Source organism: Argopecten irradians, chromosome 13 (assembly GCF_041381155.1).
Source record: "Argopecten irradians isolate NY chromosome 13, Ai_NY, whole genome shotgun sequence".
Lineage (NCBI taxonomy): Eukaryota > Metazoa > Mollusca > Bivalvia > Pectinida > Pectinidae > Argopecten > Argopecten irradians.
The window spans coordinates 3,716,666-3,735,756 of record NC_091146.1 but is presented as its reverse complement, the minus strand read 5'-3'; the positions used below and the strand labels follow the sequence as shown (position 1 = coordinate 3,735,756).

At 36.3% G+C, this 19,091-nt stretch overlaps 1 protein-coding gene across 1 annotated transcript in view; it reads left to right on the top strand.

Annotated features, from left to right (window-relative positions):
- Positions 1-19,091, top strand: part of LOC138306604 (intermembrane lipid transfer protein VPS13A-like) — a 200,463-nt gene that overhangs the window by 126,821 nt on the left and 54,551 nt on the right. Inside the window, 9 exon segments of the mRNA XM_069247042.1 lie at positions 100-186; positions 1,797-1,910; positions 2,856-2,957; positions 3,201-3,299; positions 4,032-4,139; positions 8,566-8,622; positions 11,425-11,529; positions 12,563-12,712; positions 13,072-13,203. Of these exon segments, the coding sequence (XP_069103143.1) occupies positions 100-186; positions 1,797-1,910; positions 2,856-2,957; positions 3,201-3,299; positions 4,032-4,139; positions 8,566-8,622; positions 11,425-11,529; positions 12,563-12,712; positions 13,072-13,203 (954 nt within the window).

Genomic DNA, 19,091 nt, shown 5'->3' with positions numbered 1-19,091 from the left:
CCAGAAACATGTTCGCTTAAACAAATAAATTTAACAAGACTTAATCCTCCACAATTGTTGCTGAGACATATTTCTCTTTTAGCGTCATGTCTATTTCAGGGTACTGATGGTTACCAAACACTAGACAGAGGAGAGAACATGCCTCTACTGAATGCTGGTGTCGGAAAATCTAACTTGGAGATAATCGTAAGTAGATGTGATGTTATCTTTTGCTTGTGTGTCGGCTATGGCGACCATTTTGTAATATGATTGTACAGATAACTGTGTATTTATAGATTCCTAATTACATTGATTATAGAGATTACATAATTTCTGTCGTTATAGATTCTTTAATCACAGATTTCTGTTTATGTATTGATAGATGCCTTGTTTATGTATTGATAGATGCCTTATTACATAATTTATAATACGATAAAGATTAGCAGAATCACAAGCTATTTTTAACTAGATTGCATAATTAATATATTTATATATTCCTAAATTTATAGATTCCTAACTACATGAACAATAAAGATTGCTTAATTTCTGCATTTATGATAAAGATGACTTAATTTCGGTATTTATTTAATGGATTCCTTATTAAGTGCTTTGTCTATTATAGATTTCATATTATAGATTTTTAATTACATAATTTGTATATTTATACAGTCAAAATTGCCTTAGCGACCTTCTGAATTCAGCGACCTTCTGTCTTAAACGACCTAAATTATTCCTCCCAGCGAAAATTGCTATATAATCTATCTGTATTAAACGACCGTCTGTCTTATGCGACAAGCGACCATACTTTTAGGATCCAACGACACTCGATGTTCTGTATTTAACGACCCAAATCACACATGCATTTGTCTTCTATTCATATATAAAGCCAAGCCAGTTAACTATCCTGTAGGGCTTCCAACCCAGCCCCATTAAGGCAAGACAAAAGAGCTATCCATATGGCTTGGTTATATACACAAGGTGTTCACTTTGACATAAATTAGCACTTATTCATGCATGAAGTCTCTCGGCTTCGGTACTGATGAGCGAAGCCGTCTGCATGTCTGAGCTGGATATTGCAAGGAAAATGTGCTATTTATTCACGATGCTTATGATGAAAATCAAGAATAATCACTTCCAAAACCAACTAAAATAATGATGAACAATGATTTACTCACAAAAGAACGACATGAATGTAGAAATACTGAAAATGTATCAGTGTAGCTAAGCATGATGGCAGCCATTTTGGGAGATAGTAACAGAGGAGTCGGAAATAGCTGATTTCCGGATTTTTTTTAAATTATTTTTTTCACACTATTTTTTTATATCTATGAAATAAATGAATAAAATGATGAAAGAAAATTAAAAAAAAAACATTAAAAATTATTTTTCATTTTTTTCTGCTTTTAAATACATTGTAATTCTGTAGCTAATTATGATATATAAGTGGTAGGCCTAAACAAATATTTGTTTTAGAAATTCTTAATCTTATTCATTAATAAAAACAGAAAGATAAATAAAAAATAAATAGATAATTGAAAAATAAAAGTGCCTAAAATTAAATACTGTACATAATTAAAAGATGTATTATATTATGTGATATATTATATATTTAATAATTTCCTATTATTGTGACTGTTTTTAGTACAACAAAACTGTCAAAACATGTCCCACAATATACATTGATACATGTATTTAATTGTTTCGAAAGGGGTGATTCAATTAAGAGACCAACTGTCATATGTGTCTATTATAGATTTCATATTATAGATTTTTAATTACATAATTTGTATATTTATAGATAATTTCTCTATACATAGATTCCTAATTACATGGACAAAGAATGGTGTGGCCGCAACTTGCTCAGAGTGGACATTCCTGATCTGTCCCTTTGGACGTTCCACTCCTTTGTAGGGTCCCAGAAAATAGAAATGGTAAGTACCAATTTAAGGTCAAAGATCATATTAAGATTATTTAGTTTTTGTAGTTTTTCCTTTTAGCTCTCTAATAGGGGCCAGAAAATGGAAATTGTAAGTACCAATAATCAAAGGTCATGTTTGGAGCATTTTTGTAGTCTTTTAGCTCCTTAATGGATCCTGAACATGATGATACTATGAACCCAAGGTCAAAGTTCATATATTTGTAATATTTTGGACTTTAATAGTCATTGTCAAATTAGGAACATTTTTGACTGCAAGAAGACTGACAGCATGGAGCATAGACATCTGTATTGATGTTTTATCACCTTTATCTCTGTGTTGCGTTTTGTAGTAATTTGATTATTGATATTTTACCACCTTTATTTCCTAGGACCTTGAGTTCACTGGGTGGATTTTGTACTGCTGTGTTGTGTTGCAGTACTTTCAGTACTTTGATTATTGATATTTTACCACCTTTATTTCCTAGGACCTTGAGTTCAATGGGTGGATTTTGTACTCTTGTGTTGTATTGCAGTACTTTCAGTACTTTGATGATAGATATTTTGCCACCTTTATTTTCTAGGACCTTGAGTTCAATGGGTGGATTTTGTACTGTTGTGTTGTATTGCAGTACTTTCAGTACTTTGATTATAGATATTTTGCCACCTTTATTTTCTAGGACCTTGCGTTCAATGGGTGGATTTTGTACTGTTGTGTTGTATTGCATTACTTTCAGTACTTTGATTATTGATATTTTACCACCATTATTCCCAGTACCTACAGTTCACTGAGTGGATCTTTGTACTGCTGTGTTGTACTGCAGTACTTTCAGAACTTTAATTGATTATCAATATTTTGCCACTTTTATTCCCCAGGACCTAGAGTTCCACTGTGAGGATGTTTGTGTTGAAGTACTTTCAGTACTTTGATGATTGATATTTTGCCCCTTTTATTCCCCAGGACCTTGGGTTCCACTGTAAGAAGGCCTCTGGTAGTATGGATCTCTCTCTGTATAGTCCCTACTGGATGATCAACAAAACTGGACAGCGTGTTCTCTACAAGGTATCAATAGCATAATTATCCAAAGAACAAAACAAAGACATAGATGGGGGAAAAGTAGAAATAAAAATATGAAGAAAAGCAAAATTATATTTGATTTCCAGTTTTCCATTACATCCACATTTATACTTCGACTTGCCCTTCACACTTGACCACTCTGACACTTCAACTTTTTTTTAGAAGTTTTCTACTGCGAAAAGTCAAAAAAGTGTTTCATCAAATATTTAAATCATGATTGGTTACTAGGCGAGTGATTCGGAGGATATAATGGAACATCACCATGACAACCAAGATGCTGTCCTATTCTCCTTTAAACAGAAGTCATTTTTCGCAGCAAAGAAAAAGGTAAGAAGCATGTGAAAATTTTGTTACCAGCAGAATGAGTGAAAGGCGTAAGAATTCCGTCTATAAAACTCTGAACTTTTACCTTATTAGCCTAGGTTATATTCCAGAGAGATAATTGATTGGATTACAAGGAGTTGTCCTCACATATGCTTCCTCAAGTCCAGGGATAAAACCTGATTGAAGTTTATATTTGAAAATGTTTGCAAATATTGCTAATATTTTAAAGAATTTTACATTTTGATTTTTTGAAAAGGAATATATTACCTCCAAATGTATAATTATAAAACAAGTCATAGGTTTTATTTATCATTTTTTGACTAAGAAAATTGATAAAAGTAACAAAGATTTAAAACTGAGTATTCCTGGATGCTAGTTGTTCGTGATGTTTGTCATGTATTAACATATTTCCCCATAAATTAATAAGCCTATCCTTTATTTTATGGACGGATTGGTTTCAAATATTTTTCAATATTTTTATGACAATGTAGGGAGTTGACTTTTAAATACACTTTAACCTAAAGCCTCATTATGATAACCTAAAACCACCTATAAGAATATAAGAGTATCTTGATATATGAAAAATGATATAATGGAACATTTTTTCCTGGAATCATAAACTTTCTTTTTCTATGAAACAAACATTGTATGTGATCTTCTCTGAAACAAATATCAAGCCTTAAGGCTTGATTTTGAAAATTAAAATCTCTTGTTCTGTGTCACTTACTTTCTCAGAAGAATAAGCATACAGTAAAATCCGCCCTGGCCGAGCCAGCTTTTGTTGTTAGCACAACACTTACTCCTGACGAACTACAGGATTATAGAAGGGAAATGGAGTGGCAGGTAATAGGGGAGGTAACTCTCTCCTATCAGGGGAGATAACACCCTCCTATCAGGGGGAGTAACTCTCCTTTCAAGGGAGGTCACTCTCCTACCAGAGGAAGTAACTCTTCTTTTTCTTGCCTGAGAATATATAAGCTTTTTTGAGGCCATTTAAGTGAGAAATGTGTTACAGCTTGTTATTGCTTTAGGTTTTGATTTTGAAAATTTGGTGATATGTAACCAATCACCCTGGATGTCTCAGACTTCTTTGCTGATTTTTTTTAAATATATATATATGATAAAAAGCGGGATTGACCTTCAATTAGTGTGCAGTATGCCAATCACAAAATAAAACTTCTTTGTAATAGGGTGTAAGGTTATATGTCAGCTCAATAACTTTAGATCAGTCAAACCCTATATATAGTCTGTATTTTTAAACCCATTTGTCTCAATCCAAAACAAGAAAATCTCCCTTTTCAGTAGTCTTTCCATTTAAATGTATTTATAGAATTTTTAGTTTGATAGCTATTTCTTATTTATGTAGAGAAATTTCTATTGTGCCTTTGCCACATTAGTTTTAGTCATTAAATGTTTTTGATTGATAATAAATTTAACTTTGTAATTTTTTAATAAAACAGCTTATCTTTCTGTTATTTGAATAGGATTTGAAAATAATTTAAAATGTAAATTTTGGTAAATCACCGGGTTTTTTTTTAATTTCGGAAGAATGAGATGTCTGATGACTCACAGAAAAGCAATGGACTACAAAACATTCATCAATGAAAGCATGATTCAGAAAATTATGAACAGACTTTCAGCGTGAATTCTACCCAAGAAAATGCTATGTTCTCAAAATAAGATAGTAGAGTATGACGTTTGTTTGTATAGTGTGTTAGGCTAGATATGTTTTCAGTAGCGTGCTTCATTGAAATTGTCCTATAAGAGATTAACAAGAGATCCATGTATATAAAAACAAGAAATTAAAAATAGCTCCGACTTCACAAGCTTCACTCATTTAATGTTAACATAGAAGGGATACATAGTTTATACATTTTCCTTTTCCAACTGATGTTTCTAGGCAACAGGAAAAGATCCAGTTATTACGGTCATGTTTTCAAGATAAATTTACTTAGTCCGTATGACAAAGTGTAATTTGAAATCAGATTTTGCTTAAATGGTCTCTGCATACTATCAAGTTCCTGCCTGTTTGAATTTGTTGGCTGTATCTCGTCACAAAAATCATCAGGACTCATTGGTGTGCGAGAATGTTGATTACCTCCCCTTGAGTGTGAACAGTGACCGACAGCATTCACATCATTCCTAACAAATAATTAATTTCCCTAATAATTAGGAATATTTTGTCATTCACAGTTAATATCATAACACTGGTTTCGGAGTGTTTCAGCTTGTCTTTGCTTGAAACGTTTAATACAAAAAGCTTTAATAACAACAGATTGTCTCCCTTAGGGTATTTATTCTGTCATCCCCCGCTTTGAAAATATTTTACTTGTCGCCTATGTACAATTAAATTCTTGAGAGATATAAGACCCCACCTAAATGTTTGTCTCTGTAAGCGTAGAAAATATGGTATTGTCTTTTTATTTTTTCCCCCAAAGCAAAGATATCACCATCATTGTTTCAAATAGGTCAATTTTTTCCAGATTTATTCAAAACTTCTCTTTTTTTTTCTAAATCTGAATACCAATTATTTACATATTTTGGGAGTTCTCATTTGATTGCCTGAAATAAATTAATTACAACACACAAAAACCCAAAATAACTTGAATCATTTACCTTGGAGAATAACTTGAAATATTCATACCTGAGGACATTTGGACTCTCCTAGTTTAAGGACTTGGATAGTCCATTCTTTAATTTTAGGTGTGAGTTGGTTAAAAGTAGGTCAATTATGAAGAATATCAAGATGAATTAAATAATTTACCGTATAGTCGATCAAAGTAAGCAGAACAAACTGTCACACATTTTATTTCACATAATAATCTATCTGTTTGCAATATGATATGTTCTTCAATTTCAATTATCATGTGTATCTTCTATGGAATGCATATAATATGTATATGAATGTACACTTCTTTATTTGAAATATTATAGGTTTTATGATTTTATAATTATTTTATTGTATTTCATGGGGAAATGTATCCACAAAATACTGGTTTATCATTTTAGATATTATCACAATCTAAAAATGCAGTTGTAAAGTGGTTTTTATGAAATATGATATTTTTGTATCCTGGTGTATATCTAAAATTATATCTTGCATCCCATCAGTAATTTTTTTTTTTTTTTTTTTTTTTAGAAATTATGAAAAATACATTAGAATATGCAATTATTGTTAAAGATATTTTTGTGCGAGTGTACTCATACTATTATTTTCCTTGTCAGGTGTAGAGTCTGTGTACATCCGCTATGCGCAGATTCCAACTGTGCACGTGATACTGGAAATCAGTGTCTTATAGTGTTTAATAGATTTCGCCATGATTTAGTGACATCAAAAACATAAATTAAGATGTTCTTGTCTGTGATAATCTACTATAAATTAACAACAGTGATATTTCACAGTGCCAAACGCATTCGTTTTGTGTAAACTTCAAGCGGTGTATCATACAAACTCATGCATCGGTCATGATATTCTAAGCAACTGATCGACTCTGGAAACTTCCGGAAAAATACAATGAGGTTTATATAGTCAATAAAAGAAAGTGACAAAACGGATGGCTCTTTGCACCGGCCACATATTTAATTTACTTCACATTATCCTAGGTCCTAGGTGTACGTTGCACTATCGCTTACTAAACCCTGTGACCATAGACCGCATTCGCTGCAGTTCTAATTAATATTTGTAAAATTACACAGCTTTGAGATAGAGAAACAGAATAAAAAAACACATTATAAAATATCAGTCTGAGTGTCTGAGCTCTAGATCTAATGTACCCTAGAAAGGCGTTCAAGCATGACACAGGTAAGTCACCATGCGCATGTGCACAGAGACTGGACAGATTTCTAGCGGACGACTATTTTGAACAACGAAACAAGTTTATCGTATCAATATCAATATGATAATAAACACACTTTTATGTAACAAAGAATTTCAAAGTAATTTCACATTTAAATTTCTGATGAAGTAAAGGAAAGTATTTATTACAATGCACCAAGGGCGTAAACCATCTCCGTGCAAAAGTCCCAAGGATAATGAGCGAAAGTGCTACGTACACCTGTTGCAGAGGAGGACTTCATAGCTGCAGTTAAGGATAGGAAGTATTTAGCGAGCACTTAATGTCTAACAGACATATTTCTTGTTTCCTATTTATGTTATTAAAATAATTTTATTTCCATGTCCATCAGCATTATTTCATAAATTTGTAATTTATGCTTTTTCTAAAAGAATTTATTAAAATAGCATACACAATTTTGTTGAATATTTTATTTGATATTTCTTCATATTTTTCCATTTATTATATTTATAATGCATGTTTAAAGTATGATACAAATTTGATAAGCAAGATAAATCTATGTGTTATTGATTTTAACAAATATGTATTGATGAATTTGGTGTTATTTAGAATAACAACTTTTCAGCAAGATTAAGTCATTCTGATATTTACTTTTGACATATCAGACAGTCAATAATTTGTCATTTATCATTTTCACCAATTTATATGCCAATTGCTGCATGGTCGAATTTACCATATTTTCCTTTTGACTATTGTTTCTCCCTTTGAGAATTATTATCTCCTTTTGAAAGTGTTATCTCCCTTTCTTCCAAATTTTCTCGTTGAGTGGACCCAATTGACCTGTAATTTTACATCATGCTTGCAAGTGTTTGATGAATGAATTGTCATCTCTAATTTCATTTTGAGAACATCTAATATATTCAGAGAAAGAAGACAAACTATTAATTGGTATTTTGTTTTAGTGTAAGAGTGTGTCATTACACATCTTATTTAACTTTGTCTATTTGAGTGTTGTTAATTGATCTAATTTCACAAGAATGTCATTAGATGACTAGCCTCTATGTATAAAGATAAAAATTATTTTTAGATTTGTCTCAAAAAAAAAAATATATATATATATATTTCTTATTTTGTTTTCATATTAAATTAAAGATAATAGATTGTTTTGGTAAAATCAAATAGCATTTTTATTTAACTTGTATAATTAATTGTTTGGTTTTTAATCTAATGGTAAAAATGAACCCAAATGATAATGTTTTTTATCAGTTTTAATTGTAAAGTTTACATTTAGTGTTTAAAAAGTTCACATAATTTCTTAAATATCTCTTTGATAATCTTCAATTAATTCTATTGATAATTTGATAATTATATTCTTTTAAAAATATAATTGATAAATTATGTAAATTTAAGTATGATTTGGTAAATCATAAAAAAAATGACTTCATGCTAAGTGTTGATTATTGTCATGGCAACAGGAAGGAAAGGATCATGGGAAAGATAAAAAAGTGAAGGAATGGAGACTAAGTGGGAAAGTAAGTCATGCATGGATTGTCTCCACTTTTCCGAGACAAAATGGATGTGAAATATTTTGCTTCTTTTTTATTTTGCTAATTATTGTGGCTGATGATACATGTTCCTGAGCAAACATTTGTGCTTCAATAATATTATGTGCTTTATAGTATGATCCATCTGTTGTTTTTTTAATGCTTTCATTTTTAGCCCACCATCATCAGATGGTGGGCTATTCAAATTGCCTTTCGTCCGTGGTCCGTCCGTCCTTCCGTCCGTCCGTTAACAATTCTTGTTACCGCTATTTCTCAGAAAGTACTGAAGGGATCTTTCTCAAATTTTATATGTAGGTTTCCCTAGGACCCTAGTTGTGCATATTGCATTTTGGGACCAATCGGTCAACAAGATGACCGACCAGCGGCCATCTAGGATTTTGGAAGTTAAAGTTTGTTACCGCTTTTTCTCAGAAAGTACTAAAGGGATGTTTCTCAAATGTCATATGTGGATTCCCCTAGGACCCTAGTTGTGCATATTGCATTTTGGGACCGATCAGTGAACAAGATGGCCGACTGGCGTCCATCTTGGATTTTGATAGTTAAAGTTTGTTACCGCTATTTCTCAGAAAGTACTGAAGGGATGTTTCTCAATTGTCATATGTATGTTCCCCTGTGACCCTAGTTGTGCATATTGCATTTTTGGACTGATCGGTCAACAAGATGGCCGCCAGGCAGCCATCTTGGATTTTGATAGTTATCGCTATTTGTCTGCAATTACTGAAGGGATATCTCTCATATTTCATGCGTAGTTTCCCCTTGGGCTTTAGTTGTGCATAGTACCTTTGGGACTGATTGGTCAACAAGATGGCCAACCTGTCGCCATCTTGGATTTCACCGCTGATTCTCAGAAAGCAATAAAGCAATTTGTCTTAAATATCATATGTTGTATATTTAAAAAAGTTTGAAAAGCAGGGAAAAGATCCTTCTTTCCATTGTCAGACATAGATCATTCTATGGTGGGCGCCAAGATCCCTCTGGGATCTCTTGTTAATTGTAACTATGCATTCCTTATTTATTTGAAGGATATTCGAAAAGAAATATTAGTGTGTCAAACATTAATAGATTGTTTGTAATGCAAAGTTAGGATATTATACTGGCAAGGGAACATTTAATATCTTATGAATTATTGTTTAGGGGAGAGCTTATTGTAAACCCCTTTCAAAATGAATGGAAACTATACAAACATTTCACATAGAATTTGCATTTCATCTTGAATTTAAAGTTGATATATAATATCAATGAATTTGACCTTATCAAAATAAGGGGTAGAGTCTAACTCAAATATTTTGATCTGGGAAAATTTTACTGTAAAATATGTTTGATTTAAATAAATAAAAGTAGCTGAAGTTAATATTTGTTCCTATTGCAACATGTTATAGACAGACCGACCAAAAATGACCATGGTAAATAAAACATGCCACCAGGGTTTTTTTCTATATCTTTTTCTATATCGATCCTACGTTTTATTTTTTATATTCACAATTTTTCACAGAAATAATGGATAGAATTTTCATGAAAGATAACTTTTCATTTTCATATTGTTTGTCAATGGTTGATTAACTTGTGATTTATTGGCTATGTGTGTTCATTTAGGTGTTGGATATAAGACTTCACTTCATCTATAATTATGTGTTATGAATCAACTTTGCACGTTGGGTTATACATATTATATATGTTTTCTTTATTTCAAGCACTTAATATAATGTATTTTTTACATGTTCCCTTCAAAAATTATGATTGCATGTCAGAAAGTTGTGTAAATGGTCTATATAATGTTTTTTTCTTTTGATTTTTGAAAAAACAAATATTTTTAAATTTGAAATTTAATATTTATTTTGATCATCACCTTTATGCAGAGTGTTATGGCTCTTTTTCACTCTTTTGCAGAGTTTTGGCCCTTGATATTTTCACTCTTTCGTTCAACTCTCTATCACACATATTGAATTGGGTCTCATAACTTTCATGGCTATGTATCAAAGCTAGATATTATTCATCAAATTTTCTTTATGACATCAAGATTGTCTGGTGATCAGTCAGCAATTTGTTAAATGCCTTCTCCATTTTGATATTTAAAGTTTTGTTTTGTTTTTATCTGAACTTCACTAAGTAATAAATTATGTACGAATGACACATCTTTAATCATTCAGGAAGTTTTAAACACTGTTCAGTTCTGATAAAAGCTTATTTCTTATGTGGAATTCATAAAAAATAACTTGCAGATTTTTTTTTTCTTCAAATATTGTTTGTGAAAAATTTTATTTGGCTACTTTTTGTGAGTATTTCATCCGTTCGGATACTTAATATTCTTACAGTTCCATGTTATCAAAAAACTACAGCAGGTAATGCAATGCATTAAAATTTAAATGATATGCTTTCTGTAACTTAAAAGCATTTTGTATCCACAGATTTTCCTGAATGTTGACATTCCTTATCATATTTTCATTGATCTAAACAATCTAGTCTTTATACCATATTTGACCCAGTAAACACACAGAATGCTTAAAAATTGAAACAAATAAGGGAGTATTTGATAGAATACAATGTAGACTAGCCTCTTTCATAGATTATTGCACAAAGTATTAAATTGATCAATTTGCAAAAAGAGTTCAATGAAGAAATATTTTTCATATTTTTTTGCAAGTAATTTGAAGTAAGTGAAATTGAAGCCTGAAAAGGTGGGAGGGCACTTAAGGGGTCAAATATGTTATGTAAAGAGATGCCGTACATGTTAGTAGTATATCTCTAATTATTTGCTATCGTTACTTTTAGGCCTGTTTGAAGATTGGAGATACAGAATGGTCAGATAAATTCTCTCTAGACGTTGTTGGAAGTTCAGGAACAGTCCAATGCAAAACCAAGACAAGAACATTTGAGGTAAGTAAAACTGGAAAGATAAGATTGACTATGGTGTTTGCACTAGAATATTGATAGTAAAGTCAATTATTTTGAAGATTTTTTTTTTTTTTTTTTTTTTTTTTTTTTTTTTTTGGAATTAAATTGGATATAACTCATGCTAAATAATAATTCAAGTTCCTCTTGAAAATGTTGTGATCAAGTTATATCCCTCTAAGCTATTGTAGGTCCTATAAAAACTGTCATTTCATAAAACGTTGTTTCAAGAATAAAATGATCTTTGTTTGTAAGTATATGTCCCTCATTTTTTCATATAAAAATAGTGATCCGTTATAATGTTATTATTAATTTTTTGTCTTTTCTGCCTTGGTTATCGGTTTTTTGTATGTCAGTGCATTTACAAATATTTCATTCTCTCCCTTTGTCATTTGTTGGTCTGATTTAACATTACATCATTCAAGAACAATTTAAGAGTAATCTCCCTTTATGGTCTATCTCTGTAGACAGTGGTAGTATAAAACATTTACATTATATTAACATTGTCTAGTCCCAGAGTGATCTCCCTTTATGGTCTGTCTCTGTAGGACAGTGGTAGTATAAAACATTTACATTATATTAACATTGTCTAGTCCCAGAGTGATCTCCCTTTATGGTCTATCTCTGTAGGACAGTGGTAGTATAAAACATTTACATTATTTTAACATTGTCTAGTCCCAGAGTGATCTCCCTTTATGGTCTATCTCTGTAGGACAGTGGTAGTATAAAACATTTACATTATTTTAACATTGTCTAGTCCCAGAGTGATCTCCCTTTATGATCTGTCTTTCATTCATATAGGTCGGTGTTAACATTGTCCTATCCTCGAGCAATCTAACAAAAATCTTTACATTGTTAGAGTGCTCTCCCTTTATCATCTGTCTTTCGTAGGTCAGAGTGCTCTCCCTTTATCATCTGTCTTTCGTAGGTCGGTGTTAACATTATCCTGTCCCAGAGTGGTCTAACAAAAATCTTTACATTGTTAGAGTGATCTCCCTTTGTCATCTGTCTTTCGTAGGTCGGTGTCAACATTGTCCTGTCCCAGAGCGGTCTAACCAAGATCTGTACATTCACACCATATTACATGTTACTGAACACTGCCGACCACTCCCTTCTGGTCGCTGAGGTAGCGTCCACTGAGACATGGTACGAGGTCAAGTCTAAAGAGGTAAGTCAGGATGTCCAGTTTCATGTGTTAAATATCATTCGGTCACTTAATTGCTGCTTTTTACATTTTTAACAATATTTTGTCACACTGTTTGGATTAGCTGGTTGACATAATATGATTCTATCAATAAACTATTCAAGTATTGATAATATTTATTGTTAGAAATGTATTTTATTCATAAACCATTGATTTCTAACAACTACAATCAATATTGGTCAAATTTTTGATGCTGTGGAACTGATAGTATTTCATTTAATTAATTGTAAAATTTACTACACCAATATCCACAATGATCACCTTTAAGTGAATTGTAAAATTTTGACTGTAATTGTTGATTGTAAAAATTTGATAACTTTCAGTGTCAGCCATTCTGGCCCCAGCAGACGGGCAAAGAAATGAAGATGAAGGCCAAGGTTCTCGGGTCAGACTCAGCAACTACAGAGTTTCTCTTCAATAAAGCACACAACACACTGGCCAGGCTGAATGACAAGGTAAGATAGAGTTGGCTAGGCTGAATGACAAGGTAAGATAGAGTTGGCCAGGCTGAATGACAAGGTAAGATAGAGTTGGCCAGGCTGAATGACAAGGTAAGATAGAGTTGGCCAGGCTGAATGACAAGGTAAGATAGAGTTGGCCAGGCTGAATGACAAGGTAAGATAGAGTTGGCCAGGCTGAATGACAAGGTAAGATAGAGTTGGCAGGCTGAATGCGGTAAGATAGAGTTGGCAGGCTGAATGACAAGTAAGATAGAGTTGGCCAGGCTGAATGACAAGGTAAGATAGAGTTGGCCAGGCTGAATGACAAGTTAAGATAGAGTTGGCCAGGCTGAATGACAAGGTAAGATAGAGTTGGCCAGGCTGAATGACAAGGTAAGATAGAGTTGGCCAGGCTGAATGACAAGGTAAGATAGAGTTGGCCAGGCTGAATGACAAGGTAAGATAGAGTTGGCCAGGCTGAATGACAAGGTAAGATAGAGTTGGCCAGGCTGAATGACAAGGTAAGATAGAGTTGGCTAGGCTGAATGACAAGGTAAGATAGAGTTGGCCAGGCTGAATGACAAGGTAAGATAGAGTTGGCCAGGCTGAATGACAAGGTAAGATAGAGTTGGCCAGGCTGAATGACAAGGTAAGATAGAGTTGGCCAGGCTGAATGACGAGGTAAGATAGAGTTGGCCAGGCTGAATGACAAGGTAAGATAGAGTTGGCCAGGCTGAATGACAAGGTAAGATAGAGTTGGCCAGGCTGAATGACAAGGTAAGATAGAGTTGGCCAGGCTGAATGACGAGGTAAGATAGAGTTGGCCAGGCTGAATGACAAGGTAAGATAGAGTTGGCCAGGCTGAATGACAAGGTAAGATAGAGTTGGCCAGGCTGAATGACAAGGTAAGATAGAGTTGGCCAGGCTGAATGACAAGGTAAGATAGAGTTGGCCAGGCTGAATGACAAGGTAAGATAGAGTTGGCCAGGCTGAATGACGAGGTAAGATAGAGTTGGCCAGGCTGAATGACAAGGTAAGATAGAGTTGGCCAGGCTGAATGACAAGGTAAGATAGAGTTGGCCAGGCTGAATGACAAGGTAAGATAGAGTTGGCCAGGCTGAATGACAAGGTAAGATAGAGTTACAGGAAGAGTTGGTCTAGGCTGAATGACAAGGTAAGATAGAGTTGGCCAGGCTGAATGACAAGGTAAGATAGAGTTGGCCAGGCTGAATGACAAAGTAAGATAGAGTTGGCCAGGCTGAATGACAAGGAAAGATAGAGTTGGCTAGGCTGAATGACAAGGTAAGATAGAGTTGGCTAGGCTGAATGACAAGGAAAGATAGAGTTGGCCAGGCTGAATGACAAGGTAAGATAGAGTTGGCCAGGCTGAATGACAAGGTAAGATAGAGTTGGCCAGGCTGAATGACAAGGTAAGATAGAGTTGGCCAGGCTGAATGACAAGGTAAGATAGAGTTGGCCAGGCTGAATGACAAGGTAAGATAGAGTTGGCCAGGCTGAATGACAAGGTAAGATAGAGTTGGCCAGGCTGAATGACAAGGTAAGATAGAGTTGGCCAGGCTGAATGACAAGGTAAGATAGAGTTGGCCAGGCTGAATGACAAGGTAAGATAGAGTTGGCCAGGCTGAATGACAAGGTAAGATAGAGTTGGCCAGGCTGAATGACAAGGTAAGATAGAGTTGGCCAGGCTGAATGACAAGGTAAGATAGAGTTGGCCAGGCTGAATGACAAGGTAAGATAGAGTTGGCCAGGCTGAATGACAAGGTAAGATAGAGTTGGCCAGGCTGAATGACAAGGTAAGATAGAGTTGGCCAGGCTGAATGACAAGGTAAGATAGAGTTGGCCAGGCTGAATGACAAGGTAAGATAGAGTTGGCAGGCTGAATGACAAGGTAAGATAGAGTTGGCAGGCTGAATGACAAGGTAAGATAGAGTTGGCCAGGCTGAATGACAAGGTAAGATAGAGTTGGCCAGGCTGAATGACAAGGTAAGATAGAGTTGGCCAGGCTGAATGACAAGGTAAGATAGAGTTGGCCAGGCTGAATGACAAGGTAAGATAGAGTTGGCCAGGCTGAATGACAAGGTAAGATAGAGTTGGCCAGGCTGAATGACAAGGTAAGATAGAGTTGGCCAGGCTGAATGACAAGGTAAGATAGAGTTGGCCAGGCTGAATGACAAGGTAAGATAGAGTTGGCCAGGCTGAATGACAAGGTAAGATAGAGTTGGCAGGCTGAATGACAAGGTAAGATAGAGTTGGCCAGGCTGAATGACAAGGTAAGATAGAGTTGGCCAGGCTGAATGACAAGGTAAGATAGAGTTGGCCAGGCTGAATGACAAGGTAAGATAGAGTTGGCCAGGCTGAATGACAAGGTAAGATGGTTGGCCAGGCTGAATGACAAGGTAAGATAGAGTTGGCCAGGCTGAATGACAAGGTAAGATAGAGTTGGCCAGGCTGAATGACAAGGTAAGATAGAGTTGGCCAGGCTGAATGACAAGGTAAGATAGAGTTGGCCAGGCTGAATGACAAGGTAAGATAGAGTTGGCCAGGCTGAATGACAAGGTAAGATAGAGTTGGCCAGGCTGAATGACAAGGTAAGATAGAGTTGGCCAGGCTGAATGACAAGGTAAGATAGAGTTGGCCAGGCTGAATGACAAGGTAAGATAGAGTTGGCCAGGCTGAATGACAAGGTAAGATAGAGTTGGCCAGGCTGAATGACAAGGTAAGATAGAGTTGGCCAGGCTGAATGACAAGGTAAGATAGAGTTGGCCAGGCTGAATGACAAGGTAAGATAGAGTTGGCCAGGCTGAATGACAAGGTAAGATAGAGTTGGCCAGGCTGAATGACAAGGTAAGATAGAGTTGGCCAGGCTGAATGACAAGGTAAGATAGAGTTGGCCAGGCTGAATGACAAGGTAAGATAGAGTTGGCCAGGCTGAATGACAAGGTAAGATAGTCTGAGTTGGCCAGGCTGAATGACAAGGTAAGATAGAGTTGGCCAGGCTGAATGACAAGGTAAGATACTCTGAGTTGGCCAGGCTGAATGACAAGGTAAGATAGAGTTGGCCAGGCTGAATGACGAGATAAGATAGAGTTGGCCAGGCTGAATGACAAGGTAAGATAGAGTTGGCCAGGCTGAATGACAAGGTAAGATAGAGTTGGCCAGGCTGAATGACAAGGTAAGATAGAGTTGGCCAGGCTGAATGACAAGGTAAGATAGAGTTGGCCAGGCTGAATGACAAGGTAAGATAGAGTTGGCCAGGCTGAATGACAAGGTAAGATAGAGTTGGCCAGGCTGAATGACAAGGTAAGATAGAGTTGGCCAGGCTGAATGACAAGGTAAGATAGAGTTGGCCAGGCTGAATGACAAGGTAAGATAGAGTTGGCCAGGCTGAATGACAAGGTAAGATAGAGTTGGCCAGGCTGAATGACAAGGTAAGATAGAGTTGGCCAGGCTGAATGACAAGGAAAGATAGAGTTGGCCAGGCTGAATGACAAGGAAAGATAGAGTTGGCCAGGCTGAATGACAAGGTAAGATAGAGTTGGCCAGGCTGAATGACAAGGTAAGATAGAGTTGGCCAGGCTGAATGACAAGGAAAGATAGAGTTGGCCAGGCTGAATGACAAGGTAAGATAGAGTTGGCCAGGCTGAATGACAAGGTAAGATAGAGTTGGCCAGGCTGAATGACAAGGTAAGATAGAGTTGGCCAGGCTGAATGACAAGGTAAGATAGAGTTGGCCAGGCTGAATGACAAGGTAAGATAGAGTTGGCCAGGCTGAATGACAAGGTAAGATAGAGTTGGCCAGGCTGAATGACAAGGTAAGATAGAGTTGGCCAGGCTGAATGACAAGGTAAGATAGAGTTGGCCAGGCTGAATGACAAGGTAAGATAGAGTTGGCCAGGCTGAATGACAAGGTAAGATAGAGTTGGCCAGGCTGAATGACAAGGTAAGATAGAGTTGGCCAGGCTGAATGACAAGGTAAGATAGAGTTGGCCAGGCTGAATGACAAGGTAAGATAGAGTTGGCCAGGCTGAATGACAGGTAAGATAGAGTTGGCCAGGCTGATGAAAGATAGAGTTGACCAGGCTGATGACAGTAAGATAGAGTTGGCCAGGCTGAATGACGAGGTAAGATAGAGTTGGCCAGGCTGAATGACAAGGTAAGATAGAGTTGGCCAGGCTGAATGACAAGGTAAGATAGAGTTGCCAGGCTGAATGACAGTAAGATAGAGTTGGCCAGGCTGAATGACAAGGTAAGATAGAGTTGGCCAGGCTGAATGACAAGGTAAGATAGAGTTGGCCAGGCTGAATGACAAGGTAAGATAGAGTTGGCCAGGCTGAATGACAAGGTAAGATAGAGTTGGCCAGGCTGAATGACAAGGTAAGATAGAGTTGGCCAGGCTGAATGACAAGGTAAGATAGAGTTGGCCAGGCTGAATGACAAGGTAAGATAGAGTTGGCCAGGCTGAATGACAAGGTAAGATAGAGTTGGCCAGGGCTGAATGACAAGGTAAGATAGAGTTGGCCAGGCTGAATGACAAGGTAAGATAGAGTTGGCCAGGCTGAATGACAAGGTAAGATAGAGTTGGCCAGGCTGAATGACAAGGTAAGATAGAGTTGGCCAGGCTGAATGACAAGGTAAGATAGAGTTGGCCAGGCTGAATGACAAGGTAAGATAGAGTTGGCCAGGCTGAATGACAAGGTAAGATAGAGTTGGCCAGGCTGAATGACAAGGTAAGATAGAGTTGGCCAGGCTGAATGACAAGGTAAGATAGAGTTGGCAGGCTGAATGACAAGGTAAGATAGAGTTGGCCAGGCTGAATGACAAGGTAAGATAGAGTTGGCCAGGCTGAATGACAAGGTAAGATAGAGTTGGCAGGCTGAATGACAAGGTAAGATAGAGTTGGCCAGGCTGAATGACAAGGTAAGATAGAGTTGGCCAGGCTGAATGACAAGGTAAGATAGAGTTGGCCAGGCTGAATGACAAGGTAAGATAGAGTTGGCCAGGCTGACTGACAGGTAAGATAGAGTTGGCCAGGCTGAATGACAAGATAAGATAGAGTTGGCCAGGCTGAATGACGAGATAAGATAGAGTTGGCCAGGCTGAATGACGAGAAGATAGAGTTGGCCAGGCTGAATGACGAGATAACAGACATGCGAAATACGTCGGTCCGTCGGACAATGTCATGTTAATTTGCCGTCGGTCCGGAACCGTACTGTAAAGTTCCGGACCGACTGTCCGGTTTTAGAATCTACCCGTGTCATGGTCCCGAACACGCTTGAAAGTTTATCATAGCTGCCGCCATGTTACGATATTTCGACGGGGCTATACCCGGCAAAGCTTTAAAGCGTAGGGCTTCAACACCGGAACGAGAAGCTAAAAAACAGGCTTCTAACAAGAAGTACGAGGAAAAACGACCTTCTCGTCGTGTTAGTAGTAAGTGGCAAGACGGAAGACCATGGCTTGACCTCGATTTCTCCACTAACTCGATGACATGCAAAATCTGCATCGAACATTATCGTATGCACAATACGAGTACATCAGCTAACCTGAGAGGTAATAACACTTTTGTAACAGGTTGTAAGAATGCTAAGATCTCGGCTGTTGTTGATCACGAAAATAGTTCAGGTCACAAAAAAGCGGCGGAGCTCCAAAATAGTAAGAAAATAACATCGACTGAACTAAAATCAACACCAGCAGCGGCGGCATTGCTATCACTGAAGCTAGCACAACAAAACCAAATTACATATCTTTTTAGAAACGCACATGCTGTTTTGAAACAGAACAAGCCATTGTCAGACTTTGTTTGGCAATGTGAGCTGGATCAAGCAAAAGGCCTTGATATTGGAACAACATACAGGAATCCCAAAGCTGTACTGACATTCACC